The 18,714-nt window shown below is 29.8% G+C and overlaps 3 protein-coding genes across 3 annotated transcripts in view; 2 read left to right on the forward strand and 1 right to left on the reverse strand.

The window, feature by feature from the left end:
* The first annotated feature begins 2,397 nt into the window (after positions 1-2,397).
* LOC140966140 (uncharacterized) lies at positions 2,398-3,559 on the forward strand. The gene is made up of 2 exons (XM_073426494.1): positions 2,398-2,883; positions 3,284-3,559. Exons 1-2 carry the CDS (start codon positions 2,473-2,475, stop codon positions 3,410-3,412), a joined length of 540 nt encoding a protein of 179 aa, XP_073282595.1. The 5' UTR covers positions 2,398-2,472; the 3' UTR covers positions 3,413-3,559.
* Positions 3,560-4,131: 572 nt separating this feature from the next.
* Positions 4,132-7,766, reverse strand: LOC140966132 (choline-phosphate cytidylyltransferase 2). The gene is made up of 8 exons (XM_073426484.1): positions 7,529-7,766; positions 6,956-7,069; positions 6,553-6,648; positions 5,928-5,970; positions 5,639-5,794; positions 5,445-5,525; positions 4,683-4,793; positions 4,132-4,574 (listed from the first exon to the last, which is right to left on the reverse strand). Exons 1-8 carry the CDS (start codon positions 7,666-7,668, stop codon positions 4,374-4,376), a joined length of 942 nt encoding a protein of 313 aa, XP_073282585.1. The 5' UTR covers positions 7,669-7,766; the 3' UTR covers positions 4,132-4,373.
* A 10,816-nt stretch (positions 7,767-18,582) lies between these two features.
* The window catches only part of LOC140966153 (gamma aminobutyrate transaminase 1, mitochondrial-like), a 4,175-nt gene continuing 4,043 nt past the window's right edge, over positions 18,583-18,714 (forward strand). Inside the window, exon 1 of the mRNA XM_073426514.1 lies at positions 18,583-18,682. Coding sequence (XP_073282615.1) covers positions 18,639-18,682 — 44 coding nt within the window. The 5' untranslated portion in view covers positions 18,583-18,638. The remainder of the gene's footprint in view (positions 18,683-18,714) is intronic.

Raw genomic sequence — 18,714 nt, forward strand, 5'->3', positions numbered from 1 at the left:
TGCCCTTCATCCTGTAAGTCCTCCGAACCAAATTAAACCTACTCACAACTTGATTTGGTTTTCGTACTTTAAATTTTTCTGTATTCCTTTCACCGAGATTTACCTTTGGTAAATGGATTAAGAATAGTATTACCTGCAGGTTCAAATTACTGGAGTTCCTGATGATACCAAAGACAAAGATGATATTCTAGTGAGTGAATTCTTTGATACCAGACATGCATTTTTGAACCTGTGTCAAGGAAACCATTATCAATATGACACCCTTCGCCGGGCTAAACATTCATCAATGATGATTCTTTACCATCTTCACAATCCCACTGCCCCAGCTTTTCTAGCAGCATGTTGTGTATGTCGCCTTGATATAGAAGCTGGTCAAGGTTGGCGTTGTGAAACGTGCCCAGATTACGAGATATGTAATATTTGTTATAAAAAAGAAGGCAGTGATCATCCTCATAAGTTGACAAATAATCCTTCCAATGATCGAGATGTGCAAAATGCAGGAGCTATGGAATCACGAGTTAAACAGGTCAGTAGTAGTTATGATTTTTGTTTTTGTTTGACATTGTTCCAGGTCTTTTATTTTGGTGTTGTTTTATTCCACTCAGTTTTTTAAGCTTCTACTGTTCTGCTCTTTTTAACTGGTAATTGCTTCTGTTTTGTTTTGTTTTGATTTACATTTGTGTGGAGGTTTTATTTTTTGTCACGTCTTTTTCATAGTCTTTTTTAGTTTTTTCTTTTTTTGTCATTCTACTATCTTAGACTTTGTGTGTTTAAACGGGTAAGAGCACTATCTTCGACAAATTTAAGGTGCTTGACATCAATTGGTGACCAAAATACTCAGGTAGAAGGTAGTATAGCTGGGTGGCCATTTATCGATCTTTTGCTATTGTGGATGAAGGTTCTTCCAATATGAAAATGATTCTCTTTTTCTGATTGAATATGCCTTCTCGTATGATGACTGTCAAATTTTTACCACCAAAAAGCGTTGAACATCAACAGCCTGAGTTCTCCAAGTGCCGCTCTCCAAATTGCCAGTACCCTAATTGTCGAAGGGTGAAATGGCTTTTCCTACATGCTAGGATGTGCAAAAAACGTGCCGTTGGAGGTTGTGTTCCTTGTAGGAGAATGTGGCGTATCCTTCAAATTCATTCTCAAGCCTGCAAAAGAATCTGAGTGCCATGTGCCACGATGCAGGTTTGCATATAAAATGGAGCTTATAAGTTATAACAATAATTGGAGTGAAAATAACATTATACACACACGCACACCGCCGCCTTCGTTGTCATTTTCCTTTTCATCGACCCCCCTTGAGATACACACACGTGTTTCATCCAGGGACTTGAGAGTACACATGAGCCGGGTGCAACAGCAGTCCGAGTCCCGACGAAGAGCTGCTGTGAAGGAAATGATGAGGCAACGTGTGGCAGAGGTCGCTTGCAGTTCTTGATCACCTATTGTACATATAAATAGTAGCTTTTTCACCACACACTGGTAAACCAGATAATCTGTAACACTTGATACATTCAAACCGGCTGGTTGTAGTGGCAGCCGAAATTCGGTTCCTGGAAGCTTGGTTTGCTCCGAAAAAAGGAGTTACTTGGATCCGCTAGAGTTTTGTTGCATCGCTTGGAGCTCAATTTTTGGTGCTGAGATCTCAATACAAGCTTATAAAGGAAGTTTTGATCATCCGAGACTGTTACAGCCAACTTGTGTTGTCTATATGGTTTGATTATATAGTTTTTATTTCTACATTGTACCGGAGCACTCGTTGATCTGCAGTAGTTGTTGTTTAATCATAAATTTTTTTTAAAAAATTTTAGTAGAAAGTAATTTCTTCCTATTATCCCAGCAAAATTTTAATTTGATGATGAATAAAAGATTTTTTAGAAAATCTCTTTCTCCGATTATCATTTTGTACATACGTATATTACTAATATTTACCACATAATTGAGGATACATACATGCTTTCCTAGCTAGTTTCCTCCTAAAGTCTTTGCTTTCTTTTTTTGAAAAAAAATATATCTATAATTTCAGTTCAATTGGGAGAGTGTAAGTTTAATATTTATTCATGCATTATTTCACTTAAAAAATTTAAACTCAATTAAATCTCAAGACATTATTTAAAGGTTCTACAAAAAAAGGAACAATTGATCTAGAAAATTTCTTTCTTGAATAATATTAGAAAATTATGATTATCTAAAAACAATATTTGAGCTTTTTCAATTAATTAATTCAATCATTATTCTTGGTTTTTTTTAGATAACACAAACTTTATTTTTTCTGGTTTGACTGCTAACAAACATTATTTTATTCAATTGAGATCTGTATTAAATTTGGTCCTCCAAAAATTAATGTGTCGGCCCCTCCCTCAACGGCTACTTTTGTGGTCTCCCAAAGTTTTCTTTCTCTGCAACTTCAATACTACCATAAAAACTCCGCAAATCCCATAAATCTCATCGGTTTTTTAACCAATGTCTCACATTTCTTCCCATGGGAATCCATTACCACCTGTAAAAGTGGTGGAGTATTTGGAATCATCCATGTCCAGCGAGCTTCTCTGCAAGTTCCCGGACAACTCTGCCTTCGACTTCGATTACTCCCAGAGTTCTATTTGGTCCCCTTTGGTTCCTCGGACCTTTGTTAATGGCCGGGATGGATGCCTAGAACTTTCAAGAAAGCTACAGTATGATGAAAATGAATTCACGGGGTTGCTAAAAAATTCCAAGAAATTTGCAGCCAATATCAAGAAAAAGTTCACCAGTATTGTCTCTGATAACATTTACATGTACCAAAGAATGAAGATGAATAAGAGGAAGTCCTTTGGTTTTTCTCCGGTGCCGTCTTCGGTTCGCCTTAAGGCGTCTTCCCCAACACCAAGAAAGGTACGGTTTTCAGTTCATATAATAAGCGGTGTACGTATTGCGATCCCATATCCAGTCCACAATTACAGAATTATACATAATATAATTTTAATTTTATAATATACATTTTTGGGTTTTAACTCTCAATTTTACTAGTCGGTGGCATAATATTGATATTATCTTTAAGGAAAACTGAGATGTAAAAATTGTGCCATCACTAGATTTTTATTCCCATATTGGTTGGCTCTACCATAAAATCTAACGATATTTTAGTTTAGCAATAAGAATTTTTTTACTATGTTCTTGGACTTATTATTTGATAGAGAAATATTGATGTGTTAAATCTTGTGTGCCATAGAAAAATGGAGTACCTTTTTTTACAAAATGTATGGATTCATTTCGTTTTGTGTGTTATGTGCAGAAATGGGCTAAAGCAATGAAAGCTGCTTCGAAACATTTCAAGAAAAAACAAAAAGAAAGATCCAATCCATCTTCATTTACAAGAAAGATCTCTCCAGTTACCTGCCAGACGGCAACTTGTGATTTATAACAGAAACTTAGAATCATTCAAATTATCAAGATTCCACGAAAAAAGATTAGCAACTATTTTATTTCATCTCAGTATTTCTTGGATTTCCCTTGTCCAGCACTATGTACTAGCTAATGTGCGATTCCAATTCTAGAGCCGCCCTACCCATTTGTTTAGATTTGTTTCCTTTGTGCAGAATAAAGCGAACTTTTTATAAAGATATTCATCAACCATAACTCTCATGCTCTCCCACCGACCCAAACATTTTCATAGCTTATAATTGCCAACTTCTATATTTTCATCATATTCAATATTTTGTTATCCTCATCATACTTCGAATTTATAAATAATTGGTATAAAGTATGTTTATTTTAATCTTATTTAATGATTATAACGAATAAGTAATTGATTTTAAAACATATATATATACCATATTGTGATTGTATAACACGTGAATGTCAAGATAGAATGAGATCTCGAAGTCGAGACATGACTGGAACGAATCCCTCACCAACTAAATACCATATATATAAGTGGAAAAGGAACCATTTATTTAGCAGTAAAAAGAGAGAATAATGGAGGAGTCCAGCAACGGTGAATTGATTTTCATCCCATGGCCGGTGATGGGTCACGCCCAAATCGTCGAATTCGCCATCTCATCATCCAGGGTCAAACACGATTTTTTCTCCCAATCACGATTTTAGTTCACATAAGACATTTAAAGGACGTACCCCAATACATTGTTTCCAAAACGAAAATGATCTATCAAACAGTAACGAAGCAAAAATATACGTTCATCTTTGTTCAAATGACTATTACAAAAATCATAAATAATGATAATCTGGAACAAACCGACCACAAAAAAAAAACTGCGGAGAAAATAAAAGAGCAAAGCGTCAAACCGATTAAAAACCTAATGCAATCTCCAACATATAGTAATTTAACTTTTACACAAGGCGAGTGTGAATGCACCACCGTTGGTTCAGTGACTTGCATGTCGATTCTTCTCATAACTGTCATAGTATTCTACATCATCCTCATCCTCATCATAATAATAATATTCATCCTCATCCTCATCGTAATAGAATTCATCCTCATCATCATCGCTACTTCTTTGCCCGTTTAGTAGCAATCCCTGTCCCTGCTGGCTTAATTCTTGAATCCGGTCCCTAATGGCTGTTCCCTGAACACAAGTTTTGAAGTACAAATCACACAAATGTAGGATTAGTTGAACCTAGATGTATGTGTTGAGTGTTGTGCCTATAATCTATATATGTATTTCTGTATACACCATTTTATGGCAGCCTTCCTCGAACATTTCGAGAAATCCAGCAACCCAACGATCTGCATTTTCAACCCAAATATTGTGATGTATGCCAGCTGTCTTTGCAACAGTTTGTATCTGCAAACAGGGATTTAAACATGAATAAATAGGGCCATGTATTAGCCCATAAGATGAGTAAGCTTTGCTCGCTACTAAGTTGCATGACAGATACAAATACGCAAATAATGGCACTTAAAAAATAACTTTCGACCAGTCAAGAGTGCGCCAAATTTTACGGGACACCCTATTATATTTCGCTTTAGCGAGCGTTTGGGGCGACATTTGGATGAATAACTAATATCGAGCTCTAATTATGTTAGAAACGAGAAAGGAACAACATACATTTACGACATATACATTTTCTATACAAGGGACATTGGGTGAAGTGCAGGCAAACCAGTACTGAGAGTTGGGACTATATGACACTTGTTAGAATGAAACAGTGTGTGGTGGAAATGGATGCCAGCTAACAGGATTTCGGGATTGAAGAATTAGAGGACTAGAGGTTGCACATATTATGGCAGATAGGACATGACAATCAGCAACTTATATAATCATCAGCTACATCCTCAGAAAAAAGTCATTCTTCAAATTTTTGAAACCAATAGCTGACTCACTTTTGGTAAATGCCAAAAGCCTAATTTCTTCCTAAATTCTTGCGCTTCATTAGAACTAATACATTGGCATCAGATCAGAAGAAGTAAATTTATGCAAAGAAACAAATTTTACCTTCTCGCCCACTTTTTCTTGGTGTTTTTTGACTTTTTCTTGTAACTTCTTCAGTCTCATGTTCACCCTTAATCCCTTTTCCTGCGGATTTTACACAAATCTTAGTAATGCAAGAGTTCTAGTGATACAGATTATTAGAAATATACGAATCCAATCAGGACAAGAGTAAAATAAGAATATTAGGAACACCATACCCTAACATAGCTAACATTGAGCTCCTTTCTTGTGTATCCACGATCCAAATTCCGCAAGACATATTGATTATAGTCTTTGACTATTCTCATTATGATGTCCGACGTTGAAATTCCTTCTGTCCTTTTAGTCTCTTTAAATCTTCCAACAGCTTTGACCTGTAACAAAAGTAGCATAATATATGGTATTCAAATGTCGACATGATGAAAAGGAGTGGACAAGACCAACATCCACAGAAAATTCAATAAATAAACTACAGCTGAAATTTATAAAATACAATGCCAGGCTTACAAATTCATAAACATCCTTTCCAGCTCCACTGGTATCCGCATAACTGTATAAAATCCCTTATAAGAATTAAAAGAGTTTAAACGTATGCTTCGTTGATAACTAGCATATATTACAAATCCAACCACAATTTAGAAAGAACAAATCAAATCAAAGGGAAAACATGACAAGTAAATAAGGTTTTACTTCCCACTAGCATTTGCAATGTTGCAAGTGCAAACTAAAAACCTCCTTGTGCAATTTGCAAACTCCAATAAAGCCATACACAGGAATCATAACATAATCACAATAAAATATCAACCCCATCATAACACCGTGCCGATATTTTCTAAATAAATTTGTCATAAAATTTTCCAGAACAAAAGACTAAGAGATCCTGAAGAGCTTCTTCATCAACGTGTACTTTTAGGGTAAATGGGTAATTTTGTTTAATTAATAAAATATCAAACCGTAATCGAGAAAGATGTTCAGACACTTGGGAAGGCGACAACACCAATCAAAGTCTCTGATCAAATTACGTTCTATGATTCTCCAGAATCCTGATTCATATTGTTGCAGCTTAACATGATAAAGAAATGGAAAAAGGATACGGCCACTATCAAAAGAAGGATAGAACCCTCGGACTTACGGAAGAGCATCATGCGCCACGTAGTCGATTCGGTGCTTGTCAAGAAACTCCTGGTTTATTACCCATGGGGCATCAGGGATAACCTCATCAACCCACCTGCCAAACAAAGAAGCCAGGCATAACACTATCTGGTCCTCAAAATATTCGGCAGGTAAGACAGTGAAACTATTTTAACATCTGTATAGATATAAAACTAAAACAGTTAATCATTTTCATCAACACTATCAAGTGAAAAATAACGAAAAACTATCATAGCGGAAAGGTGAAAATTGAAAATGCTTAACAATCAACTGAACTAAAAAAAGAAATAATGCCATGACTGGACCAAAAGGTCATCAAGAATCAGCTAAAAATGCATGACGCAATTTCATAAACAGGAATGTACAAAAAAAGACAAACGTACTTGCAATGGCGAAGCGATTCATAGCGCTCAGATTCGGTCATAACAGTCTTTCCCTTGTACTTGTGAGTAGTCTCATCGTTGCAACATCCAACCATCAAGTACGTATTTGGGAAGCTGTACAGATATATACATGACATCATTACACATGGCCACCAGAATTCATTTGGCCGTAGACGAAAACAAGGCTTGATGTGACTAAATTGACAGAACTTGATGCGCAAATAAATCATGAACACAAATAAATGATAAAACCAAAATTGAAAATACAGAATGTTTTAAAGGATGAAAAAAGGCGCTCTATATAGGTGCAAATGGAGGGAGACCGAAGCGGGTTCAGGCGGACGAGGAACAGGGCGATCAACCCTTGATCAAAAAGTAGAAAATTAAACGTATGATTTCCCAAAAACGGGTGGCAGAATAGATCAGATTCATCATATTTAATGGACACAAAACCAAACGCCTACCGAACAAGCAACAAAATTTCGAAGATATGTCAATTCAAAACCCAAAAATAGCAAGAAACAAAAATATAAATCAGACCCACAAAAATAAATTAAAGCAGCAACGACATACGCAAGTTTGGCCTGTTCGAGAGCTCGAGCGTGGCCGAAATGGAAAAGATCGTAGATCCCATCGGCGTACACACGAACGGGGCAGTCGGACGAGGATGGAGGTTCCACGGAATTGCTGATACCAGCGCCGCTTCCGCCCATCGCTCAGCCGTTGCCCTTCTCTCTCCCACTAGGATGTCGGCCCAATTCGATTTGTGTGCCAAATATTTTATTTTGACGAATCAAAGTCGTGTGCGCGTGGGAAAATAAATACCCCACCTTGTAAAAAATACATACCTAATTTTTTTGGATTCACAAAACATGAGTTACATGTGTTATTATTATTTTTAATTTAATCAAATAATATTAAACAATTAATCTGAAATTATTTTCAATTTAAAACAATTGTTCGATTTAAAAGAGAATTTTTATTTAGATTTTTCTATGTAAAATATGGAGTGACTTGTTTTTAGTGTGGTGAGAAAGATAATTACAAAATTAAATATTTTGGTGTCATATAAGATAATCTATTCATATTATAAAAGTGTGAACCAAGGTCAAAGTTTTTCTATTGTGTATTGTCAACTTTGTCCTTAGTTTGTACATACAACAAAAATTTAGTGAAGATATTTTTGTAAAATCAGTTATTACTTATTATGATCAGGACAAAATTGTCAAACTACATTTATGCTAGATAATGATCAAATTGTCAAGAAAACTGAAACTCTAAAATTATTTGATTTTATTTTCTTGTAGATGAATTGAACAAACTTTTTTCACAAAAAATATTAATTTGAAAAGATTGAAATACCAAAATATATTGATTTTATTTGCTTATAGATGAAGTGAAAAGAAATTTTTCACAAAAAACTTAATTTGTAGATTTTTTCACAAAAAAGTTAATTTGTAGAATATTAAATACCAAAATTCTTTGGTTTTATTTGTCGGTAAATAAAGTGAAAATATTTTTTTCACAAAAAATTAATTTGTATAAGGATATGATGTTAAATATATTTTATTATACGTTAATTAAGATTAATTATTTTAAAACGAATAATTAAACTAATGNTAATAAAATATATTTAACATCATATCCTTATACAAATTAATTTTTTGTGAAAAAAATATTTTCACTTTATTTACCGACAAATAAAACCAAAGAATTTTGGTATTTAATCTTCTACAAATTAACTTTTTTGTGAAAAAATCTACAAATTAAGTTTTTTGTGAAAAATTTCTTTTCACTTCATCTATAAGCAAATAAAATCAATATATTTTGGTATTTCAATCTTTTCAAATTAATATTTTTTGTGAAAAAAGTTTGTTCAATTCATCTACAAGAAAATAAAATCAAATAATTTTAGANAAATTCTTTGGTTTTATTTGTCGGTAAATAAAGTGAAAATATTTTTTTCACAAAAAATTAATTTGTATAAGGATATGATGTTAAATATCTTTTACTATACGTTAATTAATATTAATTATTTTAAAACGAATAATTAAACTAATGAAGCTAAATAATTAAACTAATTTTCTTTTTGTTTTACCAAGGTTGGTGTCAAAATGATATAAGAATTATCAATTATAAAATATAAATATAGATAATCCTAATAAATATTTATTTATTCTATCTAAATTTCTTTAGCAAAAAGAAAGTCGACTAATATTTTTCAAAACCTTGGTTTATTACTAAAATTGAACGATATAAGATTGCATAAATAAATTTGTTTTAATTTTATCTATTTCTTACTCTTTTAAAGGCTATAAATTATTGTCCTTAGTTTGTACATACAAGAGAAATTTAGTGAGGATATTTTTGTAAAATCAGTTATTATGATCATGACAAAATTGTCAAACTACATTTATGCTAGATAATGATCAAGTTGTCAAGAAAACTAAAACTCTAAAATTATTTTATTTTATTTTCTTGTAGATGAATTGAACAAACTTTTTTCACAAAAAATATTAATTTGAAAAGATTGAAATACCAAAATATATTGATTTTATTTTTTTATAGATGAAGTGAAAAGAAATTTTTCACAAAAAACTTAATTTGTAGATTTTTTCACAAAAAAAGTTAATTTGTAGAATATTAAATACCAAAATTCTTTGGTTTTATTTGTCGGTAAATAAAGTGAAAATATTTTTTTCACAAAAAATTAATTTGTGTAAGGATATGATGTTAAATATATTTTATTATATGTTAATTAAGATTAATTATTTTAAAACGAATAATTAAACTAATGAAACCAAATAATTAAACTAATTTTCTTTTTGTTTTACCAAGGTTGGTGTCAAAATGATACAAGAACTATCAATTATCAAATATAAATATAGATAATCCTAATAAATATTTATTTATTCTATCTAAATTTTTTTAGAAAAAGAAGGTCGACTAATATTTTTCAAAACCTTGGTTTATTACTAAAATTTAACGTTATAAGATTGCATAAATAAATTTGTTTTAATTTTATCTATTTCTTACTCTTTTAAAGGCTATAAACTATAACAATTACTTTATGAGATATTCTTGCAATTAACGAATGAGTATTTTTATAAGAGATATATATTGACAAAACATTTACAGCTTTTTGTAAACTTAAAAGATATTTCTTTGAATGTAAATTTTTAAAATTATGATAAATACATTTTTATAAAAATTATTCATTAGCATTATTCACTACTTCTCCATAGACAATGTCAAAATTATTTGGTTTTTATTTACTTGTAGATGAAGTGAACAAATGTTTTTCACAAAAATATTTGTTTGAATGTGTGATTTATTTTATTTTGTAGATTTATATTTTTTGAATGATTTTATATATGCAAGAAGTTTATCTTTAATTTGGTGAGGAAGTTTTTGTAAAATCAATTATTACGATGATGTCAAAATTGTCAATCTACGTATGTTAGTTAAGGATCAAGTTGCAAAGAAGACTGAAACTCCAAAATTCTTTGGTTTTTATTTTCTTGTAGATGAATTGAACATATTTTTTCCCACAAAATATTAATTTGAGAATATTGAAAAAAAAATTTATTGGTTTTATTTGTTTATAGATGAAGTGAAATAATTATAATTAATTAGTTTGTACAATATTGAAATACCAAAATTCTTTTGTTTTATTTGGATGTAAATATATTGAATTTTTTCCACAAAAAAAACATAATTTGTGTAAGGACATGATGTTAAATATCTTTTATTTTACATTAATTGAGATTATTTAATTTAAAACTACGAATTAAAATAATGATGCCAAATAATTAAATCATGTGGGTCGGTGTTATGAAGAAGGTTCGACAGTTAATTACATTTCACAAAAATGATACGAAGTATTATCGGATATAGAAGAAAGATGACCTTATAAATATTTCGTGAGTATTTATTCTATCTATATTTCTTTATAAAAAAACCCAAATAATACTTTTCAAAGCCTTAGTTTATTTTTAAAATTTAACAATATATGATTGAATACATATAGTTTTACTAATTTTAACTATTTTTCATCTTTGTAAAGATCAGAAACTATAACAATTACTTATTTGATGATTTTACAATTGACGATAATGTATTTTTATAAAAGATGAATATAAGAAAATCAATTATAATTTTATGTAATATGAAATGACATATCTTTGAAGGTAAATTTTTAAAATTATTATGAATAAATCTTTACAAAAACTATTCATTAGCATTACTCAATATTTCTCCTTATGATTGATAATAAGAAAAGTTAAAATTATTTGATTTTTGTTTGCTTATAGATGAAGTGAACATATATTTTTCACAAAATAATAAATTGAATATGATTTGTTTTATTTTGTAAATCTATAATCTTTTGAATGAGTTTATATATGCAAGAAGTTTCTCAAAAAAAAATTTAATATATAAAAATTTAATACTTCCAATAATATAGTATGAAATATAAAAAAAATATGTTGATCGTAATTCTGAATTTTTTATTTAAATAAAATATTTCATAAATATGTTATATCACTAAGAGTTAAACACTTTTTGATAAATTAATATCATATTAATTAAATCATATTTTTCAGTTGTCTAGATGATGAAATAACCAAAATTCATTGGTTTTGTTTGCTTGTAGATTAAGTTAAAAGATTTTTTACAAAAAAAAAACATAATTTGTAAAAGACTGAAATAACAAAATTTTTTGGTTTTATTTGCTTGTAGATTAAATGAAAAAAAATTCCAAAAAAAAAAACTAAATTTGTGTGGAGACCTGTAGAGGCATCAAATAGAGAAGAATATACATTTCTTCACAAAATGGACAAAACGATTTAAATAATTTATAATTGAACACATTCAAAATATAAAAAAATATTTCAACAACGAAATATTGAATGCAAAAAGATATCAGTAGATTCCGAACAACAAGAAATTAAAAAGAAAAAAGACGAGAATCAATTGTCTCAATGGTAAAAATATTGAAATATAAGTAATAGAAGACGATAACAACACAAGAATAAATATTGAGGATAATTAAATTATTGCATAGAAAGATTTTCAGCAACAAAATTATTATAAAAAAAAATTTTCCAATAAAAGAATCAAAAAATACAGATATGAAAATGCAAATGATTGATGTTGACAGCATCATAAGATTTGCTAATGAAGATGATGAGAATATTTTTTTTTTCACAAAGAAGAAAAAACTGATGACAAAAAAAAAGATGAAAGCAATAAAAATTGAAAATATAAAGGAAGAAAACATTTGACACAATAATTTAATTTAAGATTTAGAATATATTATCTATATTGTATTTTTATTTTTCATAAATCAGTAGCACGTGGTAAAATAAGTGGTCAACGCTATGTATTATAATTTTTTCTTCTCTCAAATTTAATTTTACTTATTATTATGATATCAATTCTATATTATATTTTTTTCAATTTCTAATTTATTCAAAATTATAAGATTTATTACTAATATGTTTTTTCAACAATTATTAATTTATTTAGATTGCGCTTGGATGAATTGATTTCAAATTCATAGATTAGAATTATAATTTTATTGTTAACAATGAAACAATAGATCAAATATTAAATCTACACATGACTTATTTACATATTATTATTTATATAAAGTAGAATGAATTTCAAATTACATCATTATTGGGTGGACTTGAAATATATCACAATTAACATGAAATACTACTATATACACATGAAATGAGTGGATTTGAAGTTTACAATGTCACTTCACTAAATAACAAAAATACATTTGAATGTATTGAAATCCTTCCATTCAAGAATAACATTAGATTTATAACACAAAATTTTTAAACAAATATCTTTTGCACTCATTTTATAATACTTGTTGTACAAATTATATTACATTGAATTTCTTACGGATAATGTTAAAAGAACAACAAATATATCATACTGCGATATTTACAACAATTATATTGTGAGATTTTGTTATTGTCCAATGAGATTTTATATTTAATTTATAATGAGATTTTGATAAATAAAATTTTTGTAAAGATTTTTTTGTGTGGTAATAATTATTGTACAAATTTGGTTATACTCATTTTCTATTGACTAAAATAACATGAAAATCATTAATATATAATTTTCTGTAAATTAATCTCTTCCGATCTCATTTCTTTAACAACAATTATTAACAACACAAATGCATTTTCACTAGTTACTCTAAGGGTCTCAAACTTAATAATATAGTATAGACGTATAGATAATAATTAATTAATAAATACACATGGTAAAATTTGGATATAATAATTGATTTTGTTGAAAATAAGAGTTGAAATTATTGAATATTGAAAATAAGATTTGTAAATATTAAAAATTATTGTGTGATGATGTATGTAATGATGTATTTATTTTTGGATTATTTCCAAAAAAATTCTATAAATATGTCTCTCAATTTGTGAAGAAAACACACAATTGAGTGGAGAAAATTTTATAAAATGTGTAATTTAATATATTTTGTGAGTTTGAGATTTTTATTTTTTAACGTAAATTTTTAATTTTAACATATTTTACTTTTTAAATGAATTTTCATTAATTATGCAAAGAATTACAATAATCGTATCCAAAGTTCAAACAAGATGGAATCTCAAAATAAATCGAAAGACTAGCACACAAAAAAGCAGTTTTAGCAAGAACATAAATTATTACATTTGATTGTAAGAAAACTGAACGAGTGTGAGGTTTCTTGACACAAGAGATAATTGCATTGGTGCACATGCAATATATTCTCAGTAGAGTCGTCGGCTCAAGATTCGATAGCATCAACAAATTTTTTCATCAAGCTCAATAATCACATTAGCAAAGTCGAACTCCTTAATTTAGTTGATAGCTCTGAGTACGGCAAGAGCTTCGCATTCCTTCACGTTCGGATTTTTAGGACAATGTTACACTGCCATGAATTCTCCATTTTCATCACGCAAAACACAACTGAGGCCAAACATATCGTTCTCAGTAAAAAAAAAGGCTGCATCCGTATTACATTTAGGAAATGTGGGGGAGGTTTGTGCCATCTTTTACATATTGAGTTTGAATTGAACAATAGCCTTCTCTCTTTAGCTTGTAACCAGTCATACAATTTTTGTAATGCTCAATGGACTACATATTGCTTCTGGATTCTATGCACTATACTTGGAAACCATGGTCAAAGTGTTTGGTGACTGCTCTGAGAGAATGACGGCTAAATTCGAACAGCTCTTAGAAGCGGAAGCTGAGGAGAGAAGACAATTGAACTGGACCTTGAATCCGAATTTTCTGATTTGGCTCTCGATATTATTGGGCTAGCTCGGTGCTTTTAATTACGATTCGGATCTGTTACTAAGGAATCCCCTGTAATTAATTAAGGTAGGAGTGAAGCTCTCTTTTTAACTTCAAGGGGTGTATTCAATGTAGGAGATTTATTGACTTTTAATGACTTTTGTAGATTTTAAAAGTTTAGATATATTCAATTAAGACTTTTACATACTCCATAAAAGTCTAGTGGTATTCAAAATAGACTTTCATAAAGTTTTAAAAAGTCAAGTGGTATTCAACATTGACTTTTAAAAACTCTATAAAAATCTATAGATATTTAAATTTTCAATAGGCTTTTAATAACTTCATGGAATTTATTAACATACAAACATTAAAGTTTAAGGTACAACTATGAATTGTCAAAAATTGTATTTGGTTCAACCTAAAGATTTGGATGGATTTTTAAAATTTCTAACTCATACACAAGCTATTTATTTCTTTCTCTGTCGCTTCACACCACTTCTCTTCTTATCTTCTCTCCTCTCATCTATCTCTATCATTCTCTCAAATTTTCGAAGTGTATCTCTATATATATTTTCATATTTCCTTTTCAAATTTTCATTTTTTGACTGATTGTTCATTTAATAATTTTTTATTTTAATATCATAAGAAATTTTGAATTATAGAATTTATTTTGTGATTTTTAATTTATGCCTTACACAAATTAATGTAATATTCAATAATAATAAAAGATGATCCAAAAACTGTCGTTTAATTCTTAATAATTGAATAACCTTGCAACAACCATGATTTTTTAAATTTTTTTTAGCATTTTCAATTAATATATAAGCTATGATATTTTTATACAAAATTATATCCACACAATGCTAAATAATATTCTTTTCACATGTATATTATCAATTCAAAAACAAGATTACAGATTAATCAATTGATGTATTTTAAAAAATTTATAAACATGCATACAAACCCACATATATACACATGTAAGGATTAAATGATTTAACTTTTAAATAAGTATATTTATTTATTAATATAAATATTGAAAAACTATTTCAAACCGAATATGTTATATATGTCAATTAATTATTGGTTCAAAGAAATTAATAAAAATTAATATCTTATAATTAAGTACAAAATTTCTAAAAAATTCACAAAAATCTATATAAATCTTGCAAAAAAAGTCTACATGAATCCACATAAATCTGTTTATAAATCTGTGAGAATCCATAAAATTCAATAAAAATCTATCAAATCCATAAAAGTATATCATTTGAAAAAGTAATCAAAATTCTGAATTGAATAGAACCCACTAATTGTATATGTGGTTCTTCCATGAAAGGCCTGCATCCTCGACGGTGTTCAGAGGGCCAAAATTCTTATAATCGCTGCTCATTTTGAAGGCAGTACAGCACACTGTCTTTTACTTTTTCTGAATTATATGCATTGGAATCTTGAATCTGCCTTCCTTTCATCCCTTGCTGGTTATTGCCAATTAGTAATAATTGTAGTTCTACATTTACTTGCAGGCTGTATATGGTACACTTTTTGAAGCTGAGCATCGTTCTAAATTTTACTATCTTTACTGGAAAATTCTGTTAGCCAAATGGTTAGTTCCTCCGCTGCGGAAGTTCCAGAATGACCTCAAATATATCAATGGTTTTCTCTATGATTTGATAAAAAGTGCTGAAAGAGACCAGACAGGTGAGACAATGTACAGGAAGTTCCAGAATGGACCTTAATTTTTATATTTATATGTTAGATTTGAAACTTAAGAGTTGCATAAAGATTGCAAAACTATTAGCAAAATCAAGGACTACCTGTTTATTTCTTGCAAGTTGAATGATGCAATTTTTCTTATTATATTCGTGGATACAATACAAAAACTCAAAGGTAAGCATTGTTTGTGAAATTACTGGACTTCTACATGGATAGATTTTTTTTTTTTTTTGGCTACAAATATTTTATTTGAAGTTGGGACGTATGAAAAATGAAAGCATAGTGCAAATGTGATTTTTGTTGTGAGTGTCTTTTTGTGCCCGATTATTAACTTAGTTTTGAATCTTGATTATTAAATATTGTTTTGGAATCAATTTGAATATATATTCTAATAGTTTGTATTCTACTTGATCATTTAAAAAACGCAAACTAAAAATTGAAAAAGTAATTTCATATATAAAAACACAATTTTTTTTTTTAAAAAAAGACTTAACTGACGACCGCATATAACAATTTGGTTTGATTTTTAAAAAAAAACTGCAAAACCGCATTACGGTCACCCCTATAAAATTGAAACAATTTTATTAATATCAACACTTATTATACATGTTTTGGTATCAATTTATGAAATTTTAGGTACAAAAATATTAAATCAACGTATTGATTTATATATTCATAGAATCAATTGACTCAAATTAGGTAAAATCATGATTTAATCTTACAGCTTTAGAGATATGAAATGTAAAATACATATATATAGATCAATTATTTTTATACTCCACACACTTGTTTCTGTACCAAATCTGAAATAGTTGCTATATATTGAAGACTCATATATTTACACTCTATTGTTTGTAATTAATTTTCACACAGGAGATGACAAGTGGCCCAGAGCACATAAAAATTTCTTGTATATCAAGGAGAGTGTAGAAGCACTTTCTCCTTGATTTTGGGATTGAGGATTTAAAAGAGCAATTTACCCTTACTCAAATCAAATATTCACATAATTGTGCAAGGAATAATTAACAATTAAATAAATGAAATACTGTTCTGTACTAAGTTAAGTATCATTTGGTGCCCATAAAATACTCTATTAGTCGATTTCCATTAGAAAACAATCATTCATTTATATGTAAAACAGAGTTTTTGATGAGAAATCCAAAAATTTGCGAACAACTAAAATTATGTACGTTTCCAGAAAAATTCCAATATCATGCCATGGTTTTGCTTGTAATGTTGATTGTTTTGATGGACTGCCACTACAAGAAAAATGATTTTCCGCAGCACGTCATCAAATGCACGCTGCGAATATTACTTTTAACGGCATGCATCCATATGTGCGTTGTTAATATTATTGCACTTGACAGTATTAACAGCGTGCATTGAAAGCACGCTGCGAATAGTAATATCCGCAGCGTGCAGTTATATGTGAGCTGTTAATAACTTATGCAATTTTCGCAGCGCACAATAAAGGCACCCTGTTAATAATATTATTAACGGCGTGCATGTTTATGTGCGCTGTTAATAGTAAATCATTTTTTTAAAAAAAAAATTATTTTTTTTAACGGCGTGCATATATAAGCACGCCGTGGCATTTAGCGACGGTTTATTTAACACGCCGATTTAAATTTAGCGACGGTAATATTAAAATTGTCGCTATTAGAAGCACGCCGTGTAAAATGGGTGCGCCATCATTTAGCGACTGTTTAGTTAACCGTCGCCGATTTAAATTTAGCGACGGTAAATTAAAACCGTCGCTATGAGCAACGGTTGTTATTAAACGGTCGTCAATTTAAAACTAGCGACGGTTGGTTTAAAATAACCGTCGCCAAATTTAGCGACAACTAAGCATTAGGGACGGTTTTATTTTACCCGTCGCAAAATTTTAAATCGGCGACGGTGTAATATAAAACCGTCGCTAATAAACACGAGATTCAGCAGGCTCTTGGTTAAATCGTGTATTCTGCGATGAGTGGGAAAAAAGAACGAGAAAAGATCACGATCTCACACACGAGGAAAGATACCGAGCGGTGTATTCAATTCAGTTTGACAAAATGAACAAAATTGAGTAAAAAACTTGTTTCTATTTAACTAAAAATAAGGTGCAGTGGAAATTCAATCTGAATATTTAAACTTGAATTAATTGTTTTTCTGAGAATGGATGATCGAGTTAATAAATTCAAAGAGAGACATGACACGACTAATCACTGCCACTAATTGATACAGATAAATTTGACCATTTGAGTGTTGTAAATATATCTTTAGAAGTTATATCATGCGGCCTAACATAAACGTAAGCAACATGAAACAATAAGATCGTTCTTATTGTTTCATGTTGGAAGATGTCTTTGATTCTTAATTAAATCTACAAGTGAGGTAAATGTTGACAAGTTGGCCATTATTATATGTATAAAGATTCATGCACGTTCTCTTCTTTGGTCAAAGAAAGAGGGAAGGTAAAATAATTGTAGCGGCAGTAGATACGTTCCGCGAAATCCAATGGCTGAGTATGGAAGAAAAAACGAAGCACATGTTATGTATAAATAGAGCTCTAGTTCTCGAGTTTCTCTACAATATTCAATATTTGAGTGTGTATTTCATCATTTTCACATTTCTATCTCATATTTGCGCACCTGGCGCCAACATACGACACAACATGTTATCCCAGAATGATGTTTCATCGACCGATGATCATAGAGGGTATGCATCTTCTCTTTAGCTATTCTATATAT

This window comes from Primulina huaijiensis, unplaced genomic scaffold (genome assembly GCF_012295235.1).
Source record: "Primulina huaijiensis isolate GDHJ02 unplaced genomic scaffold, ASM1229523v2 scaffold20025, whole genome shotgun sequence".
Lineage (NCBI taxonomy): Eukaryota > Viridiplantae > Streptophyta > Magnoliopsida > Lamiales > Gesneriaceae > Primulina > Primulina huaijiensis.

Bases quoted from the DNA above. Each gene is read 5' to 3' on its own strand.
- LOC140966132 (XM_073426484.1), bottom strand. From the start codon at position 7,668: ATGGGCGGAAGCGGCGCTGGTATCAGCAATTCCGTGGAACCTCCATCC. The intron at 7,070-7,528 runs GTATGTCGTTGC...ATATCTGTACAG, and splicing joins CTCGAACAGGCCAAACTTGC to CTTCCCAAATACGTACTTGA. The intron at 6,649-6,955 runs GTACGTTTGTCT...TTTGTTTGGCAG, and splicing joins GAATCGCTTCGCCATTGCAA to GTGGGTTGATGAGGTTATCC.
- LOC140966140 (XM_073426494.1), top strand. From the start codon at position 2,473: ATGTCTCACATTTCTTCCCATGGGAATCCATTACCACCTGTAAAAGTG. The intron at 2,884-3,283 runs GTACGGTTTTCA...TGTTATGTGCAG, and splicing joins CTTCCCCAACACCAAGAAAG to AAATGGGCTAAAGCAATGAA.